The following is a 24,702-nucleotide window of genomic DNA, read 5'->3' as shown; positions in this document are numbered from 1 at the left end:
TATCTAAGTACTGTTTAATATCTAAGTACTGTTTAATATCTAAGTACTGTTTAATATCTAAGTACTGTTTAATATCTAAGTACTGTTTAATATCTAAGTACTGTTTAATATCCACGTACTGATTAATATCCAAGTACTGTTTAATATCAAAGTACTGTTTAATATCCAAGTACCGTTTAATATCTAAGTACTGTTTAATATCTAAGTACTGTTTAATATCTAAGTGGTGTATAATATCTAAGTACTGTTTAAAACCTAAGTACTGTTTAATATCTAAGTTCATTTGACCGGCGACCAAAAGACCGGCGACCAAACGTCCGGTCAGCGTGTTTAGGAAGCGGGGTTGTTAAAATAACTCGGAATAACACACTTGAGATGAACCTGATGGTAAAACCTGGAGATTTACTCAAGCACACTGGGACAAACACACACACACACACACACACACACACACACACACACATTGGAGTTGAGTCACCGGAAGAGGTAAAGGATTAAATGTTGTAAAAGCTTGGGTTTGACCGGATGAAACACAGCGCTGGTGACTCAGGGTCAAAATGTGTGTTTATGTAGACAGACGGCATCTTTGGCCATTGTGTTATTTTGCAAAGGATGAAAACCGGCTTTGCGCAATTATCAGATCAAGCCGGCAGCGTAGCCAGAGATTTAGCAACAGATTTTAAAGGCCTCTAAAATGTGTGTATGCGGCGGCCACGGCTTAATCCAAGATTCTGTGTGTATCTGTGGCTGTTTTTTTTGTGTGTGTTTGTTTTTGTGAATTGCTCGCACTCGGTCGGGGCGGGATTGCATAAGAGTGCGATTATATAATCCCAAACGTATATGCACGTGGACTAGGCTTAGCGAGTCGGCGAGTGGGCATCAAGTTGGCGAGCATCTCGCATCTCCGGGGAGGAAGAAAAAACGGAATTAATTGTGCACTCTTTGCAACTTCTAGGACACTTTGTGACAAGTACTGATGATGTCATGCCACTATTTTGCGGGCAAAGAACTTTTTTTCGTGTTTGTGCAAACCATAAACATAAAAAATGGTCATATTATATAGATATGATCCACATCTAAGTCTTGTTGTGGGTTTATGATGGTGCATGAGTGAGTGTTTCTATAAAATATGCTTTTGATTACTTTATTTATCCTTCACTTTGTTGCTCTTTTAGATTAAAATGTTTTTTATTTTTCTTTTAAGGATGCCGTGAGGTAGCAGTTTCCAATTCCTTGCCTTCTAACTGCAGAGGTGAGAGTCCTTGTTGTCATAACGGCTGTTGTCATGGTAGCGCTGCTGCACACGCAAAAAAAGAAAAACATGTCCATGCAGCCATTAGCTAAATTAAATATTTATGACTCGTGAATATTTTACATCGATATGAATGCAAGCTTTCTATTCCAACACTTTTAATAGATTTCTTTATCACAGTTGTGCACAGAACACAAACCAACCATCTTGTAACGTGTCTTAACTACTTTCAGAAATATTAAAAAGAGCCAACTAGAAAATTTCCTTTTTTTTTTTTTTTTGGTTGAATGCAGGATCAAAATAGGGATATAAAAAAATTAAGGCAAAAGACAGACAACCATTGTAATCTCTCACACTTTTTATTCAGCTTCTTTTCTTGATCTTTCAAGTGTACAAAATGAGATTAAACTTAATATAAAACTTTTTAAAACCAAAATAAAATAATGCCATTAAGGCAGGAAAAAAAAACAATTATGAAATCATATAGCAAAAAAACAGGGCATTTAACTAAAAACAAAAGATGTTTCTTGGGAAATCCTCCCCAAAAAACACCAGCCAAGTGGTCTTCCTCCAAAACAAATTCATTATTTCTTATTCTGGTGAAGCCTGAAGACCTGTTCTTTCTTATCCACACACAAACACACATTTCCTGCATCTCTATCAAACAGTCTTGGCTTCTGCTGATCCATTTTCTTTCCCATTCTCCAAGTCCAGCTCGGTCTCATCCTCCAATGGCTGCACCACCTCCTCAACTGCCGCCTCCCCTTCTCCCTCTCCTTTGGCCTCCTCATCTCTCGGCTTCCTGGTCACCCCCTGCTTCTCCCGGAAGACCTCCACACCCAGCATACGTAGGTAGTGATACCTCTCATTGCGGGGTACGAACGCCCGGATGGACGTTTTTCCCCTCCAGCCGCAAAGTTGAATTGAACATTGTGGCTCTGCTGGCTTTCTATACAAAAAATACAAAAAAGTCATGATAAAACACCCAGAAATTATAATAATACAACTCTAAAAACAAGATACTTACTCTGGGTTTGGAATGTACTTCAAAACAATACTGCCCATGTCTAAAAAAAAAAGAAGAAAAAAATAGTCAATTTAAGAAAAAATCCAAAAAATTGTATTAACGCTTACTTATTTTTTTAGCCTGAGCGTGGGCATCGTCCTCCAATTTGCTGAAGAAGGGATTTTCCTGAGTCAGCAGCACCTTGATGTCATCCACACTCACGCTGATGATCCTGGAGTGAATATAAGGCTGCAGAGTGTAGATGCCCTGCTCAAGTAAGTGCCAGAAGGGGACATGGTGGATAGGGGGGGGCTTAGTTAATGAGCATCAGACTAGTTTCTTTTCTCACAAATGTTTCAATCACCTCTTGTGCCAGTCTGAAAGCGCAACCAAACTCTTCTCCGTCGCTGTTACGTGACCACACTTTCACCCCTGTATTTATAACCTACAAGGGAGGAGTAAAAAAAAAGATGTCTGTAGTCAGCAACTATTTTTAACAAAAGTAGAACTCTCCTGAATCCTAATTAGGCATTCCAGGATAAAAGAGGAATATATTAGGTGGATAAAATGTTTTTTTTCCTCTTGCTCAAGGCTGCGTAAACTCGCTAGATCAATTTTCTGTATCGCAGAAGGAGTGGGAGGCTTTTGTTTTTGGCTGCAAAATGAATCAAAATGATAAATATAGGCTCAAAAAAAAAGAAATATCTGTAGTGAAAACAAAAATATTTATTCAGTCTCTGGCCTATTTGAGAATAAGTCACTGTTTGCTTACAATTTGGGAAAATGTGTAGATGTGCACAAAAAAGGAGAAAGAAGTGAATTTTGATTTAAAATGGGAAAGAAAAGTTGAGTTAAGTACCTTCATGCGCTCACTGTTGTTGAGCATAACATTACGCAATTCTTTGGACACCATGTACAAGTGTCTCTTCTTGCCTTCATGGGTTCTGGTGAGTACATTCATCTTGGGAAAATTTGGAGACAAGTTGTAGAAAGATCTAGAAAACAATTTTAAAAAAAAACAATTAAAATATATGAAGGGTGTTTTGAAAATTGCCTGAAATGGACTCACTGTATGGTAGTGAAGACAGGGTCACTTTCACTAAGGAACACAAAAGGATCTTCTTTGTATCCAAATGTTTTCAACTTTTTGGAAGGTGGAGGTCTAAGGAATGAAAAAAAAGACAAAGTGTCATCATATTTTCAGATTTGGCAACTTTGTTAACTCAGGCAGCAAAACTCACCCGCACACGCCATCTTTTTTGTCGCTTGAAGAAGACCCTTTGGATGCTCCATCCTGGACCTCCTGGGATTCCTGGGATTCCTGGACCTCCTGCACATCCACGCTTCCCTCTTCCATCTCTTCTACTTCAGGGAGACTGGCCGGCTGAGCTGGAGAACTCGGCGTTTGGGCTTCGGAACCCTGTGAGGCCTCTTTTCTCAGCTGGAAGCGAGCAGAACAAGTAAGTGTCATTTGTAACCAGGTTTGAATAAAGAGTAAGAAGGGGCTTACCTTGGGATATCTTTTGTTCCAAGGCATCGGTGCTTTTTTCACCAGCACAGCCACAAAGAAACCTCCTGTGTTCTGGTGATGTGGCAAAATCCTCATGCTGACCAAAACAGACCATTTAAATGTCATATTAGAATTTCCCTTCATTCTACTTGTGACATTTTGCCATCTTAATGAAGCACCTTCACTTGAGTAAAAGTTATATTAGTACTACAAATAAATCTAGGTTTTGTGCTTGCAGCAACAACAGGTTTGAGCAGACTTGGCATTCAACAGATTAAACTATGAAGCAATAGCGCCACCTGTTGATCGTTATCACCTCATGATGTCATGTAAACTAATTTCCAATGTTTTTTTTCATTAAGGTGGCAGAATGAGGACTTTTGAAGATGGCATTTGAGTGTGATAGCCTTACCATCTCTCCAAATGCATGCCAGCCAATTTTTCTGCATCCGTTGGCGCAAACATGGTGGGTCTGATTTGAGTATGGCGACTACTCGGGACTTCCGACCAGTTGGCGAACCATTTGCCTTCTTTAGTCATCAGCTGGACAGATACGACAATTATTTTGCCATTTTACTTTGAACAAAAATGCTTTCTTTTGCTGTTTTTACCTTCCAAGAAGAGACACCCGGCATCCACTTCAAGCCTGGTAAGTCAGAAGAACAGTCGAGCAACTCCAGTGCGCCTAGCAACAAGAATAAGACAAGCAAAAAAAAAAAAAGTAAGGCCTTATAATAATCATTATTTGTATGTCTGCCAGTAAAGAATTATACATTTCTAAAAGGGAACACAATGCAAATTTGTATTGTTTGTTATTATTTCATAAAGAGACATACGGTCACTTAGCGGACATGTTTGTGATATTTTGATATAACCTTCACTTTGGAGTACATCTACTTTTTAGGACAAGTACAATACATTTCTTTCACAAGGCCAAAATAATTCTCAAAAGGTTCTAATAGCTTGTCCGTGACGTTACGTCACGGACAAGCTATTAGAACCTTTTGAGAATTATTTTGGCCTTGTGAAAGAAATGTATTGTACTTGTCCTAAAAAGCAGATGTACTCCAAAGTCAAGTTTTTTCTTTTTTTAGCATTACACACCTTCACTTTTTTCCAGTAACGTCGCAATGACCGCCTCGTCCTCAATAGGGTTGAGAGAACAGGTGGAATAGACCATCCTACCTCCCACGGCCAGCTGTTCAACACCACGGACAGCGATACGAATCTGAAGCCTAACACAAAGTAAACACACATATTTAACCACCACACTGCCCTACAGAATCTACTTTACCATATAATTGCTTCCCCTCACTCACCCGTGAAGGTGCAGGCTGTTGCTAGTAGTCCATTTCTTCCACACGTCTATATTTTTCCTCAATGTGCCGTCCCCGCTATGCAAAAATGGCGAGCAGAAGGCGGTGGTCACGTAAAGTTTACTCAACTCTTATTTAAGACTCCTGACCTGCAGGGTACGTCGCATAAGACACGGTCATAGAAGAGGATGTCCTTCTTTCCATCTGGATTTTGGATCTGCAACATGGGGATGCAGGAGGCGTCATGGTTGACCACCATGATGCAAGGGCTGTTGAGGCGCTTGGCTTGATGAACCAGAAGGTAACAACGTTTGTTGTCTACGTCATTGGCGATGACAAAGCCCTCTGAGATGGAAAAAATCATGTTATGTAAAATAATTGAAGTCTAGTTGGTATTGTGTTCTTACCTGGAAATGGCACTTCCATGTCAGAATGAAGCATTTCAATTAGTTGGGCTGTTTTTGATCCGGGAGCAGCACACATGTCCAAAATCTTAAAAAAAAATAATAAGACAAAAATTCCATCACAATATCTCCGTAGCAACAAATGAGTAACCAATTGGACCAATGGTTACTTTGTGATGGGGTTCAATCTTCAGGAGAAGAGGTGGAATCATACTGACAGCTTCCTGACGGCTGATGTTACCCTAAAAAAATGCAATTCCATTTAAAAAGAGAGGATTACAGACACAAGGTATCACTTGGTTGACCTCATTCAATTTCACTCACCGACTCTGTCTCACTAACGAGAAACTGGTGGAACTTTTCCAGCAGGGGAGACTTTCGGATGATCTTGCGACTCATGTTGGTGTGCCAGGCTTGCTCGTCGGGATACCTAGAAGAATTTTGATCAACGTTTATCCCGCAGATGGTTGGGATCTTCTCTTACCAGCTGAGAGGTTGTGGAGCCTCGATCTTCTGCCCGTCAATCTCCAACTCCTGAATATCCTTAAAGTACTTTTCCTTTAGGCAATGAAGAATTTCCTTGGCATGGCTGGATCCAAGAATAAGAGGAAGGATGACCTTTCATATTTCAAGCCACCATTGTATCTGTTGGAGTCATCAGAGGAGTTCCTTGAATATCTTACCTTTTATATCCAGTGATGCGAATGGTGGCAGGCAGTGGTTCCCTCATTGCATCCATAAATTGTTCAAACTCCCCATCTGGAACCAAGCCTTGTTCAGTGTAGTAGTGCTCAAAGAGCTTATTTTCCTTTACAATTTCAGCATAGCCAGATCCCCAACCCTGCAAAAAAAATAATGTCAATCAAGCTGACATCACCATCTTTTTTCTCCCCACTTTCTTCACAATTGTTATTATTACCAAACAGTGTAAACAACACATCAGCTGTAGTATACAGTTATGACTGAGTTAAGACTCTTACAGCGTTGTCTCTGTGATCTCTCCCTGCAGGTTGGTTTTTCTGCCTTTGTCTGCTTCTTTTACCCATTTTGGACAAGGGGACAACTCGGGAAAGTATACGAAGCAGTGTGGATAGAGGAAACAACCCGATCTGGCATGCAACGTGTGGAATAGCAGTGATGCACGTCAAGACGATCGAGCGTGAGTACTAGTTTACAACGCATGTGATGCAGGACCCTTTTAGCTGTCACCACTTATGCCTGCTAAATAAAATGGTGGAAAATATTAACAGCTTGCTCAATTTACAACCACCCCTATTGTTCAAAAACCTCGTAGATGCAATTTAGAAATGGAATATTTAATATGATGATGTTTTTCGTGTTTAACACCCAGCTTGAATCAATTGCAAGATGGCCACTAGTTGTTTACGCTGTCGACAACGCCTTTAGACATCTAGTCTTACTAGCCGCAATAAAATAGTCTCCTCTGGATGGCGACAGAAATTAAGATAGAAAACGTTTTGTAAAAACCAAAGAAGAAGATTGAAGTTCCAACCGGAAGCGTAGATGTTTCGCTCACAATTCAGTATCCATCAAGCTACTAGCAGTACTCTCGTTGCATTCACTGAAGCTGTCGCCCGTCGTAATCAAAGGTTGGATCTCCTATAAACACTCATTTTCTTGTCATGTAAATAATTCATATATGTTTCCCCTCCATATACTTGCCATCTACTGCTCCAGAAGCTACATTTGCCCATTTTGCTTCTCATCTAGTTTCGCTTCTACTGCCTCGTGTGTAGTGAAGTTGAAAACATTACAAAAATGAATTGACGCGTTTACGTATATTTTGCCGGAAAAAAAACAATGCATTAAACAGCAACGTATATTAAAGACGATATATGTTTACACACTCACGAGATCGAGTTAAAGAAAAGTTGAGTGATCATAGAAACTCAATTTGTGTTGCTTTACCTGTTGGAAATCATTGCATTTTTTGTTACTCTGCAGTTGTCAATAAAGTAGCGTGATACTGAGACTTTAAAGCTAATGCAAGTAGTCACAGGGCATCCCTTATAGTGCCTGACTGAACATCCTTTTGTCAGATTTCGGAGATGATGAAGCAAGACTCAGAGGTGGTCTCTCCGGGTAAAGATGATCCGCCAACTGCTAAAGATGAGGCAGAGTCTCCTGTCATTTCAAAGGATGACAAGCTCAAGACCAGCAGTCAGAAAGACTCTAAAACCCTGCAGGTGGACACGCCCCCTCAAGGAGACGAGGGAAAAAGCGAAGGTATCATTCCGATGGGATTTATATATTCTTATTCTCAAAACACTGTTTTTTTTAATGGCCATTCTTCTTCCTCAGAAGCAACAGCAGCGGATGCAGCAGAAGCTCAATCACGATGTGAAAAGGCCAACGAGCTTAGTCGCCAATTGGAGGACATCCTCAACATCTACTGTAGAGAAAGCCTATCGGAAGATGCCGCGGCTAATGAAAAGTCACGTGGCGCCGAGCGCCTCGATGACAACAAGGGTAGAGGAGCCAAATCCAAGGGGGGTGCCAGTGGTTTTGACAAAGACCAGAAGAAGTCTCAAGATAAGAAAAAAGCAAAGGGTCTGGGTGAGGAAAATTTTGAATTCATGCTTCCGAGGACCAGACCTGAGAAAAATACTTTAATTTTTTTACGCAGGCAAAGAAATTACCATCCTCATGCAAACCCTCAACACGTTAAGCACCCCCGAGGAGAAGCTAACAGGTCTGTGCAAGAAGTACGCCGACCTGGTGAGTGTTTTCTCCTCACTTATTTTTCTTGGACAATTTGCGGTTTGGTTTCTCAAACGGAGTCTTGATGGTAGTTGGAAGAGCATCGGAACCGGCAGAAGGAAATGCGGGTGTTGCAGAAGAAGCAGACGCAGGTGGTGGCGGAAAAAGACAGCCTGAGGAGTGAACACAGCAAGGCCATCTTGGCACGAAGCAAGCTGGAGAGCCTCAGCAAGGAGCTGCAGAGGCACAATCGCTCGCTTAAGGTGCGTCGCAGACACCTCGGTCAGAACCAATGTTCCTTCTATTGCAATTGTGCACTACTCTCATCTTCTCTGCGCAGCAGCAATCATATGGCATGCAGTAAATAAAATCCAAATGTTTTTTTACCCCTTTCCCCATGATGGCGCCGTTTACGCAGCAGCCAGTGGCAGTAGCTCTGTCCATTCTTATGTTTTTTTGTGTTTTACAGCATGTTTTACATGAAAAATTTGAGGGAACATTGACATACACCTGCTTATGGCAGGTGTGATACTGGTGTGCCCATAGTGAGCAAGGATAATGTTTCTCACACTGTTACTCAGTGCGCTCAGGGAGGTTGTCTTTCTGCCCAGACCAACTGAAAATTAGAGGGAACATTGGTCAGCACATGAAAGAGTTGATCTCAATTTGGAGCTTCTCTTTTCTCCACAGGACGAAGGCCTACAGAGAACCCGTCTGGAGGAGGAGAAGCGAAAAGAGGTGACGTCCCACATTCAAGCTACGCTCTACGACATCGAAGTTCAGATGGAGCAACAAAACGAAAGGAACGCCAGCCTGCAGCAGGAGAACGTAGAGCTGGCTGAGAAGCTCAACAAGCTCCAGGAACAGTACTTGTTGAGAGAGGAGGTGCGTCCAGATGGAGTGACAAATTTGCACGTTGTTGTTTTTTTCATGACCAAAATGAGACTGCTTTTGAAACAGCATATCGAAAAAGTGGTGAAGCACAAGGACCTGCAGCAGCAACTGGTGGTCACCAAGCTTCAACAGGCCATGGAACTGCTCAAGGAATCGGAGGAACGGCACAATACGGAGAAGCATTTTGTAAATCATTTGGCCATTTTAAAAATCTTGTCGCAGTTTTCGCCGATTTAACTGACGCTCTACTTTTTACGTCAGCTACTACAAGAGGCGCTGGAGTCTCAGCGGATGTGCGAGTTGATGAATCAGCAAGAAGGCCATCTCAAACAGCAGGTTGTCCCGAAATCCTCTGACGTAACGCTCCCGTTATTTGGACTCTAAATCGGAAACGCGCCTGTCGTAGCTTTCGCTGTACACCGAGAAGTTTGAAGAGTTCCAGACCACGTTGTCCAAGAGCAACGAGGTTTTCGCCACCTTCAAGCAGGAGATGGAAAAGGTGAGACAGCGTTGGCGGTCAAGCGAGCTCTGCCGCTGAAAGGTACCGTCCGTTTCTGTCTCTCGTTTGAACAGATGACCAAAAAAATCAAAAAGCTGGAGAAGGAGACGGCCATGTATCGGTCCAGGTGGGAAAGCAGCAACAAGGCATTGGTGGAGATGGCTCAGCAGGTAGAGAAACCATTTTAATGCTCATTTGTTGCGGAAAAATGCCAATGGCAATTTGTATGGGTGACAGAAATCCATTCAAGACCGAGACTTTGACGCCCTTCAAGGTAAAGTCCAGAGGCTGGAAAAGTTGCGACGCGCCCTCAAATCGGAACGGAACGAACTCAGCAAAAAGGTACAGAAACTCAGCGGTGCCTCGGCGCCGTCTGAGAGCAAAGGTGGGTGCTCCGACTCGGATTGCCCCTCGCCGACACCCACGGAACCGCCGCGAGGCTGCTCGGGAGCCGGCCCCAGCGCCACTGACGTCAGGGACAGCACCCCCAAATCCAGTTCCCGAACTCCAACTTCCAACCTTACGCTCGAAACGGATAAACAAGCCGAGGCGGTGGCGCAGCCTGTCCAGACGCAAGAATGATGTTCAGCAATTAGGGCCCATCACGACTTGATATCAAAATTAATTTCAAACGTCTTGTCGAATTGCCCCATTTTTTTGTTTTTTGTTTTAATTTTACGTCTCGAACTGTCAAAGACAACCAGCTCTCATTGCACTTACGTGATTTTGCATTCCACCTTTTGACAAAAAAACTTGATACTTAAAGAGCCAATAACGTTACATTACATGTAGTATTGTAAACGTTACTTGATCTCTAGAAAGATGTCATAATATTAGCCAGTAATAGGGATGTCCTCTTCATATTTTGCAGTGTTTGTTTGTGTTTGGGGACCGCTATGCAACACACTTGCTTTAATTCTGTGGCAGTCTGAAGTGGAAAGCACTTAGAATGTAATCGTTATCACATTCTAGCGTATATATTGTAGTCCATCACCCCCAGAGACCAAATATTTGTGTAGTTGGCAGACTTGGGTGGTTGCCTTTGGTGATTGTAGGAGTTGCATTATTTTTTTTCCCCACAAATTCATTCCTTCGTTGTGTTTCGACCTGATTTTGAAAGCTTAGTATTCTGTAGCATTGGAAACCCATGTCATTTCTTACCTTGTCTCTCTCTCATGGGATTTGTTGAAAAGGCAAAAGAACCAAAGATATTCTTTGCTTCTTTTTGTCTGTCCTTCAATACTTTATCTTTTGTTCAATAAAGTTCTTGGAGGCTGCCCATTTATGTGAAAAGATTATGTTTTCAAGAGAATTGTGGATTTTTTTCACTTTCTCCCTTTTCAAGCCCAGCCAGAGGAATAGCATTCACATTTTATCATCTTCTTGAAACGCTGTTATTGTTGTGGAGGCTTTTTAGGTTTTAGTAAACAATTATGGATAGGTTTCCAAATGGCAAAATAGGAATGTTCTCTTTCCCATCAATGTTTCATGGTTCCATCGTTGTGTTCAACCTGATCTTGTGAAATACAACGCGTCTATCTTCCACTTATTCGCTGTCCAGTGCTGTATTTTGAAATCCCTAACCGGAAGCCTTGTTGTTTCTTCACTCAGCTTGACACTGAAGTGCCTGCCTGACTCCGACTGACAGAAACAAGAGATGGCTGCGTCAGGAATCAAGTGGAGCGGCTCATTTGCGACTTTGCAAAGCTGACAAACGCTACCTTGACCGATTAGCCGAGCTTTTCGGGACACGGGCGTTTTGTGGGTCCACTCCGCGGTGCACCCCTGCTCGAATCCTGGCCTGCGAACGCATCGAGACAGGGAGCATCACTCAACCGGCTGGAGAGAGACGATTTTCAAAGACTTGCTGGGGCACCGGGTGAGTGCAATGGAAGCAGCTTTCTCTATTTAAAAAATGCATTTTCATGTTGATGCCACGCCCCGTGACACTGATGTTGATCGTGCGTGTCCTTTCCTGAGGAGATCTCGGTGGGTAGCCCGCATCAGTGACGTCATGCGGCGATGGCATCAAGCCACCCCCCCTAAAATACACTGCCACATGAATGAATCTCTGGCTTAATATGGAAAGGCATTTGAGCATTAATTCAATATCCTTGATAGCCAGGTCAATTTACTAGTAACTATTTACAAAATAATAATAATAATGTCATAACTACACTGTAATATGAATCATGAAAGGTAACACAAAATGATGCATGATTTAAAGCCTGCTGCAAGCCAGCTGAGTCAGCAGCACTCAGGTTAAAGACTAGAAAATGTATTGATTGCTGTAGACTTTGGATTTGTAACAGCTTTTATTGAATCCAACTCGATAGATCCATGGACGCCACTTCCCATTACCAGTGACTGCGAATCAAGCTGGCATCCCCGGGCCCTTCCCAGTCCCCGGCCCCAGAACCGGAGCCGGACCCAGATCCAGACCCCGGTCGGGCCCATGTTGACGAGGAGCAGTATGTAGGCGAGGGCCAGTCTACTCAGCCGGACTTGTTCCAGGCGTCTTCTGACTACAGAGACGCGGAGACCATCACAGGTAAGTCATGTTCACCAATTGGAAAAACTATTGTGCTGCTCTCCTGAAGGAACACATTCACTTAAAGCAGGGGTCGGGAACCTTTTTGATGAAGATAGCCGTAAACAATTCATATTTTCAAACATTATTCTTTGAGAGCCATACTCAGAATTGAAAAGTAAAAATATATAAAAATATGAGCATTTATTATTCATTTCACCACTTTGAAAGTAAAAAAAAGTGTTTTGAGAACAATATTTCACTGTTGCTAATCAATGAGAGAGTGCATTCAGAAGAGTCTAATGAAGAAGAAATATGATTTTAAAAAGGCAGAGAGCCATATACAACCATCAAAAGAGCCACATATGGCTTCCGAGCCATAGGTTCCCTACCCCTGACTTAAACAAATGACATGAATTGTTGCCATCTTGTGGAGTTTGTCAGCAATTGTAGATTTCTGTGTTCAGATGTGTGCAACAGCACCGATCTGCCGGAGTTTGAGATCATCAGCCTCCTGGAGGAGCAGCTGCCAGTTTATCGCCTACGCGCCGACACCGTCTACGGATATGACCGGGATGATTGGCTGCACACGCCCCTGCTGGCGGCGGACATCCCACTGGACTTGACCACCGAGCAGATAGACGAGACCCTCAAATACTTCTGTAAGTCTGCACGGATTTCTATTTTACACACAATTCTATATGTTGATTTTTTTTAATGTCATTGCTATGCTTTAGGCAAAGATTGTGGCGTTTGAAATAAGCGCTTTGCAATTGATGGCCATTGGAAGAGCTAATCATTGATTTCAGCATAGTCAATAGAGTTTGATGCCTGCGGCTTTTGCGCCATGGAAAACGTTCACATCATCATTATTGTCATTGCCATCGTTGCTCATAGAAGTGTCACGCAAATGAAATTGGACCGAGACCTGGGAGGATGATATTGAAGGGGGAAATGGCAAAGTTGCATAACTGGGCTTTGCCTTGCATCAGTAACCACTTCTCATCTTTCTGGTGTGTGTTCACAGTGCTCTGTGCAGAGAGAGTTGGCCAGATGACAAAGACCTTTAGTGACATTGACGCCATCACACGTCTTCTGGAGGAGGTGAGTGATGCTGACATGTACCAAAAAATATATGTTTTTGCCTTTGATACCAACTTGTTAAACAGGTGAATTTGAGGAAGGGGTGCTTGTATGGTGTTTGAGATTTTGGATTTGTGTTTATGTTGTTGTTTGGCATACAAAAATGTGGGTTTTCTTTCACACCAGTCATTTTTATGAGTCCCTTTTAACAAAAAAATAAGTTACTATTTTGGGTGTTGGAGTGTGGAGTTCAGATGTAGTGTGTGATTGCCAGATGTTATTTTTGGCAATTGAGTGTCGTTTTATTAATATCCACCTGCTTTTATTAGAATATCTAGTGTCTAAATTAATTTATATTTTCCAACAAAAATGATATAGGTACTTATGTTGTTTTTATTTAATAAAAAGACTTATGTTCCTATGTTAATAGATTTTCAATGCAATTTGACTAGGAAGTTAGTTATCAAGTCAATTAATCACAGAGTATTTGTATACTAAGTCAATTAATCACAGAGTATTTGTATACTAAGTGGGCAGCAAGTTGTAATTTGGACACCCTTCGCCTAAATGTGGCTTCTCCTTGTTTTGAATTAGAAAGAGCGAGATCTGGAGTTGGCTGCAAAGATTGGTCAGTCTCTCCTGAAGAAGAATCGAATTCTCAGTGAGCGTAATGACTACCTGGAAGAGCAAGTGGTGCAAATCACAGAAGAGGTGCAAACACCAGCTGCCTTCTTAATATCATGTTAGGGATTGACTTTAACAACAGCTGTGCTCTCTCACAGGTGGCCCAACTGCATCACGAGTTGAACCTGAAGGACGAACTGTTGCAGTTTTACACCAATGCGGCCGAGGAGAGCGAGGATGAATCGGGCGGATCGCCAACGTCAGTATTTTTAATCTTCTCAGCCCGTGTTAATGCTTCATTTGCGTGTTGGTATTTTGTTGGCTTACAACAGAGTCAGACAATTTGGACTAAAAAAAAATGCTATTTCTTGGAAAGATGTCAACTTTAGTCGACAATGGGAAGGTCAAATACTGCATTTGAATGAAGTTGTGGTTAAGAGACATTTTCTCACATTGCAATTTGTCAAACATTTGAAATTTGGATTTAAATGATTGCGTTTGTCAAAAAGGGGCAAGAAAAGTCGAGTGGATGCTGCAACTGGAGGGTTCCTGACCGATAACCTGCAGAGGAAACTAAAGGAACTGGAAGAAGAAAATGTGTCGTTGCGCTCTGAGGTATTGGTCATAATACAATTTGGTCAAAGTTCATTCAGAACATGTATGTGACAACCAATGTTACCTCTAAGTTATGCGCAATTGTGCACTACTCTAGTCTTCTCTGCACAGCAGTAATCATATGGCGCGCAGTAAATAAAATCCAATTTTTTTTTACGTCTTTCCCCATGATGGCGCCGTTTACCCGGCAGCCAGTGGCAGTAGCTCTGTCCACTCTTTTGTTTTGTGTTTTACATGAAAAATTAGAGGGAACATATCCAGAAAACCTCCTTTTTTTCCACACAGGCGAGCCATCTCAAAACTGAAACCGAGACATACGAGGAAAAGGAGCAGCAACTGGTCAACGACTGTGTGAAGGAACTCCGTAAGTTCTGCATGCCATGTTGGTCAGTAGAAAAAAATAATTGTACGATTCTCCCTGGGGGTAAGATATACCAGAGATTCGCAACTACCACAGCAGACAGGTTCAGTCAAAGATGAGTCCAGACAAACAATGCAAGTAGCCTTCAGTGATATTTTATTTACAACAAAGTCCACAAAAACCTAGACTACCGGATAACATAGGGGAAGCATGAGATATTAAAGTGGCATCCTCAAATAAACACAGTAAAAAAAAACTCCCAGACAGGTGTCTAAATGAACACCCATAAAATACAGGAAATAAGGCCAAGGGGTGCCACCGTCAGAACTGATGTAATCAAAGTCTAGACAGGGGAATAACTACATGTCTAAATGCACAAACTATATGTATGCCCCGGGTTGTCTAAACTTAGCTCAAGTCCCCCTATGCAACCCAAAATCTTTAACTTTGCCAACATAAATACTAATTAAAACAAGAATTAACGTACTCACATTACCAGGCGAAGCTGGGACAATCAAACTTTACTTTGCACTAAACCATGTGCTCTCTAAGGAGAGAAAGGACTCCACTGCCTCAGCAGTTACAATCATACGCAGCCAAGGGAGTCAACGTCAAGAATCAAGAGAAACCAAGTCAGCCAGAACTGACAAAGAAAAAGGGTTTAAATAAGGACAGGAAGTGAATCTTGATTGGAGGAGGAATGATGGGGAAATAGTCACAGGTGTGTTGGCTTGGCCTGGGCAGGGCTTTGTCACAGGGGTGGAGCCATAACTCCATGTACCTGTGTAGAGGAAAATAAACCACACCCCCTCCTACATAGTGTGTGCCCAGGCTGCCAGCCGTAACAATAATAATAATATAAAGACAACTTTTCATCCACAGGGCTTTCCAGTTTGCAGATCTCCACCATAGCCGAGGAATTGGCTCGCAAAACCGACGACGCCTCCCGACAACAAGAAGAGATCACGCATCTCCTCTCTCAGATTGTTGACCTGCAGAAGAAAGCCAAGTCGGTGAGTTTTAAAGAGCGTTAAAGCCGTCAAGCCATTCCAAACTCTGTCCTCTCTGCTCGCAGTTCGCTGTGGAAAACGAAGAGCTCGCTCAGCATCTGTTGGCAGCCAAAGATGCGCAAAGGCAACTCACTGCAGAGGTGAGTTGAGTCGCCATGACTTCGCCATCGTCGTCCTCGCTTTGGAATTTAAGCTGTGTCGTATTTGTGATAGTTGCAAGAATTGGAGGAGAAGTACTCGGAGTGCATGGAAATGCTGCACGAAGCGCAGGAGGAGCTGAAGAACTTGAGGAATAGAAACTACTCAGCTGGGACACCCAGGCGATATCATCCACTTGGATTGTACCCAATGGTGAGGTTCAATCGTAAAGTATACATTTTTTATTTGGATTTTTTTCCATGCATTCCAACATGTAAAATCTGATTATTTTAACCATATAGGATTCCCTGGCAGCGGAAATTGAGGGAACCATGAGAAAGGAGTTGAGTTTGGATGACCCTGATTGTGAGCAGCAAAAGTATGTATGAAATAGGAGTTGACCTTTTATTTTGAAATCTCCAAAATGGATTGGATGCCTAGTTAAATAGAACGGTTGCAAAAAACAATAATAATAATATTTGTACACATTAATTGTGTGCATATTGGATTCATTTTAACGTTTTTTAACGGTGCCCTCGCTCATATTTCATATTTTATTTGAACTTATCCTTCCAGGGTCCACCGTAAGCGTGTTTTTGAGACGGTGAAGAACGTGAACCAGACGGTGCGACAGCGCTCTCTGACGCCAACGGGTGCCAACATCCCGGGTTCGAACCAGTCCTTGTCCTCCCGCACGTCTCCCATGTCCAGTGGCGTGACAAGCCCCCACTCAAGCTTGGGGGGAAGCGACCCGGGTGGGGACGGCGTCCACCTCGACAACCGGGCGCAGAGCATCCTCATGGAGACGGCGTCCAATCAGGAGAGGTGAGGTGATACAAAAAATCCCTCCCGGGTATTGCAGTAGCTTATTACAATTTCTCTAAATCATTGGTGTCAAAGTGGCGGCCCGGGGGCCAAATGTGGCCCGCCACATCATTTTGTGCGGTCCGGGAAAGTCAATGATGAGTGCCGACTTTCTGTTTTAGGATCAAATTTAAATGAAAAGTAGAGATGTATATGTATTAAATTTCCTGATTTTTTCCAATAATTGTAATTTTTTAATCCATTTTTCTGTGTTTTTAGTTCAAAAATCTTTATGTAAAATCTAAAAATATATTTAAAAAATAGGTAAAATAAACATTGTTTTAGATCTATAAAAAAATAATATCCAGTTCTTTTAATCCATTCATAAAAAAAAAATCTAAATATTATATCTAAAATGGTCCAGCCCACGTGAAATCAAGTTGACTGTTAAATCTCAATATGAACAAATCTTAGTTGTCGTTTAAAACAGAATCCTGCAAAGAATTACTACTAAGTTATATTTTTCAATCTTGCCTCATTGTTTGATGCCATTTGTTAACAACTCTATACATTTGCATTTAATCTTATAGAATGATGATGGAGGGCCGAGACAAGAAGCCGAGCGGGGCGGAAGATTTACGTCTCGCCCTCCGACGTCTATCTCTGCGCCGTCAGAACAACCTGAGCGAACGCCGCTTTTTCGAGGAGGAGCGAGAACGCCGACAAGGCGGCGGCGGCTTCCCCCCAGGCCAAGGGAACGTCCTTACCCCATCGGAAAGCATCATGTCGCTAGGGAACCTCCACCTGTGGGCCTCCAGGGGGCCCTACCTGCCCGATAAACTGCAGATCGTCAAGCCGCTGGAAGGTGAGGCCAACAGTAAAAAATGGCGAAAGAGTAGCCGGAGGAAGCGAGAGGGGAGGCCCGACCGTGCCCAGGAGGGAGATAGGGGATGTGGATGGGGCTGGGTGAGGACCACCGGGGCTGGGGTGGAGAGGGAGAGAGGGAGGAGGTGGGCTGGGAGTAGGAAGAGGAAGGTGGCTAGTGAGGGGAAGGGCAGGGGTGCTGGTACGCTTCCCTCGCTCATGCTCTTCAACTCTTTCTGGTCTTTAATGCACCACCACAAGTCACCTCACAATTTCTGTAGAGATTCTCAGCCTAGAGCCTGGGTCTAGTCTCAGGAAATGGCAATACTACAACCCAATCACTTCTATTTTCTTATTACCTAAAAGTACATTAAGACCAAAGTTTGTGTACTCCAAATGGTAAGTTTACAATATAATGCCTGCTCTGAATTGATAATTTAATAATGGTGATTTCCTAGTAATAGTTAGTCCACTTTTAAATTCAATATCTAATAAGCTATATACATTTATATATATATAGTCAATATACTTTCCTGGCTGGCAATGCCCTTTATTTCCTTTTAAAAAGCCCAATTCCATAATAATTTCAGAATAAGCATCCTTCTGTTATATTGAATTACAGCTCTACACTCGTCATACCATTAATATAGTTTGAGGTATTCATTTTTTTATGTCATCATCATTTTGTGTATTTGTTGTGGCCTGCATTTTCATCCTTCTGTTTCAATCTCTTTATTTTTCTACTCTACATGTGTTTTCTGTTCACTCTATCCTCATCATGTACTTCTTTCTTTCACTCTAATTTTTCCAATAAAACCTTTTTCATTTAAATTTTGATTCTTTTTGCTTTCACTTTTTACTTGTCCTATTTTCTTCATGTTCTATTTTCTTCCCTCCCACTTGCATCCATCTCATCACAAAACTTGAATTGAGGACGTACTTATGGACTCCCCAATGTCTGTGTACTGTATGTGTATTTTCTTCTTTTTTTTACCCTAGGCTCAGCCACCCTGCATCACTGGCAGCAATTAGCGCAACCGCATCTCGGGGTGATTTTGGACGCCAGGCCTGGGGTGGTCTCCAAAGGATACCGACCCCTGGAGCTAGACCTTGAACAGGTTTGGCATTTTTACTCTCTACTTCAATAGATGCATGCTGACGAATTTAAAGCAGTATAGATGTAAAGAGCATATTTACTTTCCCCCCTTTTGGTTCATTCAAAAATGTAGTTTTTATATTTTTTTCACTTTGTCTTTAATCAAAAAACATTTTTAAATATGGACAAAACTGAATATTTCCTATATATTATATACATATTAGTGTGTTTTTTTCACTTTTTTAACCCCCAAATATTTTTTATCCAAGTTAAAACTTCACTCCTTATTTTCTTTATTGCAAATATTTTTTAAGTTGAATATTTACTATTTTTTGCATCTGCAGGTCTATTCATGGGGCAGCTTTGAGGAGGAGGAAGAAGCAGGAGAGCAATACTTCCAAAATCTACCCACCACCTCATCTTCAGCCTCCCCAGCCGTGACCTCCCCCGGTTTGGGGCAGCCCTCGCCACATTTGGCTCCGCCTACTCCATCGTCGCCATCCCCGTCGCCACATCTCAGCAACACTGACGCGCTGGGTGAGAAACCATCAAAAGTGTCGAGTTATCCCTATCATAACTCCTCATTTTCATAGTTACTCCAAAACAATAATAAGAACATTTCCAAAACCCATTTATAATTTTTCCCATTCCTCTTGTACACAGCTGCATACTATCCAGGAAAATGCATGGCCCACACAAGCTCAACCTACACCTTCACCACTTGCCGCATAATGCACCCGACTGACGAGCAGACGCGGGTGACACCCAGGTAACTCTAAAACCAACCTGAAAAATTCAAACCCTGATCCTTTTGCTTTGAGCCATTTCGCCTTCCTCGTTGCACAGCCTGAACGCCGTTCCCTCGTCGTCCTCTTGCGTGATGACCAGCTCGTTACTGGGAACACCCGCTGTCACGCCCTGCACGCCCCGCAGACTGAGTTTGAGATCCTCCGAGTCGTCAACAAATCTTAGGCAAGTTGGCTATGTTACTCACTCACCAGATATGTCATCTAAAAAATCATTATTAACAGCTAATGTGTATATACTCACGGCACTTAAGTGACTTTTCAAAAAGAAAATCATATTATATATTAGATTTTGTAAAGTACCAAATATGCATCAGGACTGTTGGCACACCCCAAATATGCCCAAAAAGTCTATTTTCAAGGGTAGGCCATTTTTTGGTCCTTCTCTAATACATTTTTTTTTCTAAATTTAAAAAAAATGTCATGTAAGACCAGGGAATATTTCATAAACATTAAAAAAACAACAACTTAAAATTCATTTTTTGGGACGAAAACTTGAAGATGATAGCAATGCCGACACAAAATTGCAGCAACAATTATTTTCATCTGATATACATATTTCCTATGATTTTGAGACCATCTTAAGCATCTCTTCTAACTTGTACAACCACACCAGTCATTGTATCTCATTAACATTTGGCTTAATGCTAGTATAAAATGCACTTTTCAAGCCCAATTAAAAAAAAAATGATGCTTTTATTGTCCCTATACAAGCACAATGCAATTTAAACTTTCACCCTAAAGTTCCTATCTGTTTTTCCCCATAGAGATGCCACACGTACCACCAGTACCTCCTTGGGCCTAGTGCGCCTCCTCCAAGAGAGGGGGATCTCCGCCGCCATGTATCACCGCAGTCGGGGTCTGGACCCCAGTTACGGCAACGAAGGGCTCTTATTCAGCACTTGCGTCACCCCCAACCGGCCCCCCCACCCCGATCCATCTCGCCCCTCCACCCCTCCCAACTCCCCCAGCGCTCAGGGGGCGTCGGCTTTGGCCACTTCCGTGGGATTTGATTTTAAAAGTCCCTCTTATGACAACTTCCTAGCCTCTAAGCCGGCAAGGTCCATTCTGAAGGAGGTGACGGCGGCGAGCAGGGGCCGGCAGAGGGGCCGCGATTGTCAGAGTCAGACCGACGTGAGCGTGACGGTGACGCGGAACCTCAACCTGCTGGACAAGGTTAAACGCCTCGGGGTGGCTGGAGCGGCGGGTGGCCGTGCCCTCAGTCCGGGACCCATACTCGGCGGGCCCCTGGGCGGTCTGCGCCGGTCGGGATCCCCCTTCGGACCCGACGGCATGAGAAGGAATAGGAGTTATCCGGCTAGTATGGTCATGAAAGCTCCAGGTCCACCCGAGTAGTGAGCTTGGGAAATAGGGGACTTTTTTTTTTTACGGGTTTAGATATGTTATAGACAAGACAAGAATGGCGATGGGAAAAAAAAGACATGATGTACATTAAACTTCTCTAATCACGGCGTGCCTGGAGAGTTGGTTTTAATTTGGCCTTGTTCCAAACACAATGTTTGTTCTTTATTTGTAGAAAACTGTATCAACCTGGTAAAAATGAAATGTCTTCATAAGGCAAGTAAAAGTCATGCTCCAAAATACAGTATCTGTTAATTTAGGTTCAATATAGTAGCATTGTGACTAACTTTCTTCTATTTACATTTCAGATGATTGTCGCAGACTTTGACCACCGACAAAGACGCCGCGTCCAACTCTCAATCGATTTAGGTGAGTGTAATTGGCCGTCCCAGTGGGAAGTCGATGATTCTTCCGTCCTGAGATCAGCCAAGTCCAGGAGGGCAGGAAGTCTTCACCATCAAGTCGAACGATTGATCGATTGGTATCCGTTGTGAGACAAAACCTGCAAAGGGGCAGTAGGACTATTACCAATGGATTGTGTTTCATTGCATTGTAAATGTTTATACAGTCTTGTTTAACTTAGATTATGTTACAAAAGACAGACACAAGTGCTTAAAAACTAAATATGACATTTTAGTTGTGCTCAGGGATTGGACTTGCAAATCAAGTTGGCAGGCTAGAATTTTTAATATTAGTTTGCTCTCCCAATTAGTGATGTCCACAGGTAAGTATATGTCTCTTCTTACCCATGACATGCTCCTCCATTTTCTTATGCTCTTCTTTCTTGTTATTTATAAAATGTATTTATCTTTTAATGTAGACAATGGAATTGATCTCACTCCTGATATGTTCCTGCTTCTGATCCAGTGACTTCTCCACTGTACTACAGCCAACACAAGGAGTGAATGATTGGAAGTGAGCTGAAACCAAGATCCAAGTATATATGACCTAAACCATATAAAATAGTCATTCTTTTCCTCTTCACCACCCTGTTATTTAGACTTGTATGTGTTAATTTACAATAAATAAGGGTAACATGTAGAATAAAATCAATTTTACTCACTATTTAGACATTGCAATCACCGGATTTGAATTCAGTGTTGACTTGAGTTTGCTCTTGTTTCATCAGATTTTCCCAAAGGGTTAGCCCCTGGACCACATCGCCCTTGGAATTAGCAATATTTATCCTCTTCAAAAATGGCGGACGAGCCAGGAGCTATGCCGGAGTTTACCGCAGAGCAGCTCAAAAGTGACGATGAATTGAAGGAAGACCTGATAAAGTTCTTACAGGACGATGCATCAAAATCGGTACGTTGTCATTTGGGGATTTTGAAGCCCTAGTTCTCATTTTAAGAGTGCTTTTTGACGGATAGGTACACATGTCTTTTTAAATAGACCACTTGGGAATCATTTTCCCTTAAATAGAGACAACCGTGTGTAGTCATGACTTTCCAATAATTGTAAAGTAAAGTATGGCTAAATGGTGCAGAGGTTTGTTCACCTGACTGTCATGCAGGCAGTTTTGGTTCAAATCCCAGTTGGGAATCATTTTTTCCATAAATTAAAAAAAAAAGTGTAGTCAATACTTTCCACTTTCTAATAAGACTGTTGGAGGAACCATTTTGTCATTTAAAAAAGACATAAGTACCTATGACTAAGTCTTTTTTAATGGCAAAATGGTTCATCCATCATCTTAAATCTGCAGCCACTGAGGTTTGAACCCCATTTGCCCACATGGTAGTCAGGTGAGCAAACCTCCACACCATGTGGCCACACCAAATTGAATGAATATTGAAAAGTCTTGACTACACATGGTTGTTTTTATTTAAGGAAAAAATGATTCCCAACTGGGATTTGAACCACAACTACCTGCATGGCACTCAGATGAACAAACCTCTGCACCATTTAGCCACACTCCACTTGACACTTATTGGAAAATCATGACTACACATGGTTGTTTTTATTTAAGGAAAAAATGAATCTCAACTGGGATTTGAACCACAACTGCCTACATGGCAATCCGGTGAACAAACCTCTGCACCATGCAGTAACCACACTTTACTTAGTGATTATTGGAAAGTCTTGAGTACTCACAGTTGTCTCTATTTAAGGGAAAAATATTTCCCAACTGGGTTTTGAACCATAAACACCTGCATGGCAGTCCAGTGAACAAACCGCTGCACCATGCAGTAATTTCCTTTCACTTAGTGATTATTGGAAAGTCTTGACTACTCACAGTTGTTTCTTTTTAAGGAGAAAAAATGATTTCCTACTGGGATTTGAACTCTCAAATGCCCACATGGTAGTCAGGTGAGGGAACCTCTACACCATGAAGTCACCACACTTTAGTTTGTCATTATTGGAAAGTCTTGACTACACATATATAGAAACAACTAAGGGAAAAGTATTACCAAATGGGATTTGCACCGTGCTTACCCACATGACAGTCAGGTGAACAAACCTCTACACCATGTCTCCATAGCCATTTTTTGACAGCATTGACCACTCATGGTGTTTATTTAAGAGAACCAATGAGCATCCAAAACCTGGTTCTGCATCCCTGGCTGGTATAAAGTGTCAAGATCCAGTTTTTGGACCAGAATGTGGGCCATTAAAGTGCAAACCGTTGACTATTTTGACCCCTTTATTGAATGATATTTCACCCATTGCATTTATACACAGCTGTGTATGATGACAATAAAGGCTTTTGATTTGATATAAAGGCGTAGCATCCCATAAGATTAGGCGTTCATTTCAAACTATTAAGTAAAAAAAAAAAAAAAAAAAGTGGGGCGTTCCCATAATTGACGTCACATTGGCGACCAGGAAGTGAAACGGACCGGAAAAGACTCAAACAAACACGTTTTTGTTGACTAGTGTGCTTTGTTTTGTTTGTAAACGTCTTTTCAGGGTTTTAATCGCATGATCTAAACTTCCTAATATGGGTCAACTACAACCAAGATACGTTTGTTAAAGGACAAGAACAGATGTCCACTAAGAAGTTGTTGTTTTTTGACGATTGCTGATTTTTGTGTACTCGACGCATTGCGAAAAGGTAAGAAATGCTCCCGTTTTTTTCTACATTGCACGTTTCTAAAAAGATATAGTTGCACTTGCAGTCATAATATCTTCAAATCGAACTGCGTTTAGTGTTTTTTAATTGTTTCAAAGATCGCACAAGGATAGATATAAGAAGACTGCTCAATGATGACTTTTCCCATTCAAAATTTCTTTATAGACCAGGGGTGTCAAACCTTTGGTCTGCGGGCCGAATACAGCTTGATTTGAGATCAAGCGGGCCGGACCAGTAAACAAATTGCAAAATTACAAAGAACTAACAATAAGCCCACTTTTTTCCTTTGTATTAGTCACTAATACTAATAATTAATGCAAAGAATGAGTAAATTATCAAAATGTTTATTAAAAGAATTTTCCTTTTACATTATGAACAATATATTATGAACAAGAGAATAACATAAGAACATAAATAAAGTATGTGCAATTTTAACAACACTTTTACACAGTTAAACATATATTTAAGTGTGTTGTACATAAAACTGATCACAGAAATAATAACAATGTTCCAAAAACATTTAATACCAGCCTTGTGGAACTTAAAAACACAGTTTTTCAACATCTGGAAAGCAATTTGAACAATGAATAATGCTTTCATGTTGTCTGCACGTACTAAAACAATACCCCCCCCCCCCCCCCCCCTTAGCGGATAATGCAAGAACTACAAATTTTAAAGAAAATTCATATTTTTTTATACAATGCAGCTTTCTTCCTCGGGCCGTACCAAACCAC

At 41.8% G+C, this 24,702-nt stretch overlaps 3 protein-coding genes across 6 annotated transcripts in view; 2 read left to right on the top strand and 1 right to left on the bottom strand.

The window, feature by feature from the left end:
* Positions 1 to 1,592: 1,592 nt before the first annotated feature.
* On the bottom strand, positions 1,593 to 6,689 carry nsun2 (NOP2/Sun RNA methyltransferase 2). Its single transcript, XM_077743739.1, has 19 exons — positions 6,469 to 6,689; positions 6,172 to 6,329; positions 5,973 to 6,077; positions 5,813 to 5,918; positions 5,659 to 5,730; positions 5,492 to 5,576; positions 5,234 to 5,429; positions 5,088 to 5,162; positions 4,873 to 5,003; positions 4,380 to 4,453; positions 4,181 to 4,311; positions 3,769 to 3,865; positions 3,500 to 3,699; positions 3,328 to 3,420; positions 3,118 to 3,253; positions 2,623 to 2,703; positions 2,387 to 2,525; positions 2,280 to 2,319; positions 1,593 to 2,201 (listed from the first exon to the last, which is right to left on the bottom strand). The coding sequence occupies exons 1-19, from the start codon at positions 6,532 to 6,534 to the stop codon at positions 1,913 to 1,915; spliced, it is 2,274 nt and encodes a 757-aa protein (XP_077599865.1). The 5' UTR covers positions 6,535 to 6,689; the 3' UTR covers positions 1,593 to 1,912.
* txlna (taxilin alpha) lies at positions 6,502 to 10,887 on the top strand. Of its 4 annotated transcripts, XM_077743744.1 has the most exons (11): positions 6,969 to 7,098; positions 7,549 to 7,735; positions 7,811 to 8,065; positions 8,136 to 8,227; positions 8,302 to 8,472; positions 8,900 to 9,094; positions 9,170 to 9,289; positions 9,365 to 9,439; positions 9,510 to 9,602; positions 9,677 to 9,772; positions 9,840 to 10,887. In XM_077743744.1, exons 2-11 carry the CDS (start codon positions 7,558 to 7,560, stop codon positions 10,182 to 10,184), a joined length of 1,620 nt encoding a protein of 539 aa, XP_077599870.1. In that variant the 5' UTR covers positions 6,969 to 7,098; positions 7,549 to 7,557; the 3' UTR covers positions 10,185 to 10,887. The 4 variants fall into 4 exon arrangements, with proteins under 4 accessions (XP_077599868.1, XP_077599870.1, XP_077599869.1 ...); XM_077743742.1 differs by lacking the exon at positions 6,969 to 7,098 and adding an exon at positions 6,502 to 6,647 and having other exon boundaries at positions 8,900 to 9,289; XM_077743743.1 differs by having other exon boundaries at positions 7,814 to 8,065; positions 8,900 to 9,289.
* A 1,083-nt stretch (positions 10,888 to 11,970) lies between these two features.
* Positions 11,971 to 24,702, top strand: part of trak1b (trafficking protein, kinesin binding 1b) — a 13,395-nt gene continuing 663 nt past the window's right edge. Inside the window, exons 1-20 of the mRNA XM_077743684.1 lie at positions 11,971 to 12,153; positions 12,600 to 12,794; positions 13,160 to 13,236; positions 13,810 to 13,926; positions 13,998 to 14,098; positions 14,349 to 14,454; positions 14,740 to 14,818; positions 15,698 to 15,828; positions 15,891 to 15,965; positions 16,039 to 16,176; positions 16,266 to 16,342; positions 16,540 to 16,788; positions 17,358 to 17,632; positions 18,631 to 18,749; positions 19,072 to 19,264; positions 19,391 to 19,496; positions 19,574 to 19,699; positions 20,301 to 21,832; positions 22,025 to 22,203; positions 23,806 to 23,950. Coding sequence (XP_077599810.1) covers positions 13,186 to 13,236; positions 13,810 to 13,926; positions 13,998 to 14,098; positions 14,349 to 14,454; positions 14,740 to 14,818; positions 15,698 to 15,828; positions 15,891 to 15,965; positions 16,039 to 16,176; positions 16,266 to 16,342; positions 16,540 to 16,788; positions 17,358 to 17,632; positions 18,631 to 18,749; positions 19,072 to 19,264; positions 19,391 to 19,496; positions 19,574 to 19,699; positions 20,301 to 20,889 — 2,532 coding nt within the window. The 5' untranslated portion in view covers positions 11,971 to 12,153; positions 12,600 to 12,794; positions 13,160 to 13,185 and the 3' untranslated portion in view covers positions 20,890 to 21,832; positions 22,025 to 22,203; positions 23,806 to 23,950. The remainder of the gene's footprint in view (positions 12,154 to 12,599; positions 12,795 to 13,159; positions 13,237 to 13,809; positions 13,927 to 13,997; positions 14,099 to 14,348; positions 14,455 to 14,739; positions 14,819 to 15,697; positions 15,829 to 15,890; positions 15,966 to 16,038; positions 16,177 to 16,265; positions 16,343 to 16,539; positions 16,789 to 17,357; positions 17,633 to 18,630; positions 18,750 to 19,071; positions 19,265 to 19,390; positions 19,497 to 19,573; positions 19,700 to 20,300; positions 21,833 to 22,024; positions 22,204 to 23,805; positions 23,951 to 24,702) is intronic.

Source organism: Stigmatopora nigra, chromosome 21 (assembly GCF_051989575.1).
Source record: "Stigmatopora nigra isolate UIUO_SnigA chromosome 21, RoL_Snig_1.1, whole genome shotgun sequence".
Lineage (NCBI taxonomy): Eukaryota > Metazoa > Chordata > Actinopteri > Syngnathiformes > Syngnathidae > Stigmatopora > Stigmatopora nigra.
The sequence above is the reverse complement of the archived record's forward strand: the minus strand, read 5'-3'. Positions and strand labels throughout refer to the sequence as shown.

Coding starts and splice junctions, on each gene's coding strand:
- nsun2 (XM_077743739.1), bottom strand. CDS start 6,534: ATGGGTAAAAGAAGCAGACAAAGGCAGAAAAACCAACCTGCAGGGAGA. Junction 5,163..5,233: donor TTATGCGACGTACCCTGCAG/GTCAGGAGTCTT, acceptor ATTTTTGCATAG/CGGGGACGGCACATTGAGGA. Junction 3,700..3,768: donor GGAACAAAAGATATCCCAAG/GTAAGCCCCTTC, acceptor GCTCGCTTCCAG/CTGAGAAAAGAGGCCTCACA.
- txlna (XM_077743742.1), top strand. CDS start 7,558: ATGATGAAGCAAGACTCAGAGGTGGTCTCTCCGGGTAAAGATGATCCG. Junction 8,473..8,899: donor GGCACAATCGCTCGCTTAAG/GTGCGTCGCAGA, acceptor TTTTCTCCACAG/GACGAAGGCCTACAGAGAAC. Junction 9,440..9,509: donor AAGGCCATCTCAAACAGCAG/GTTGTCCCGAAA, acceptor CGCCTGTCGTAG/CTTTCGCTGTACACCGAGAA.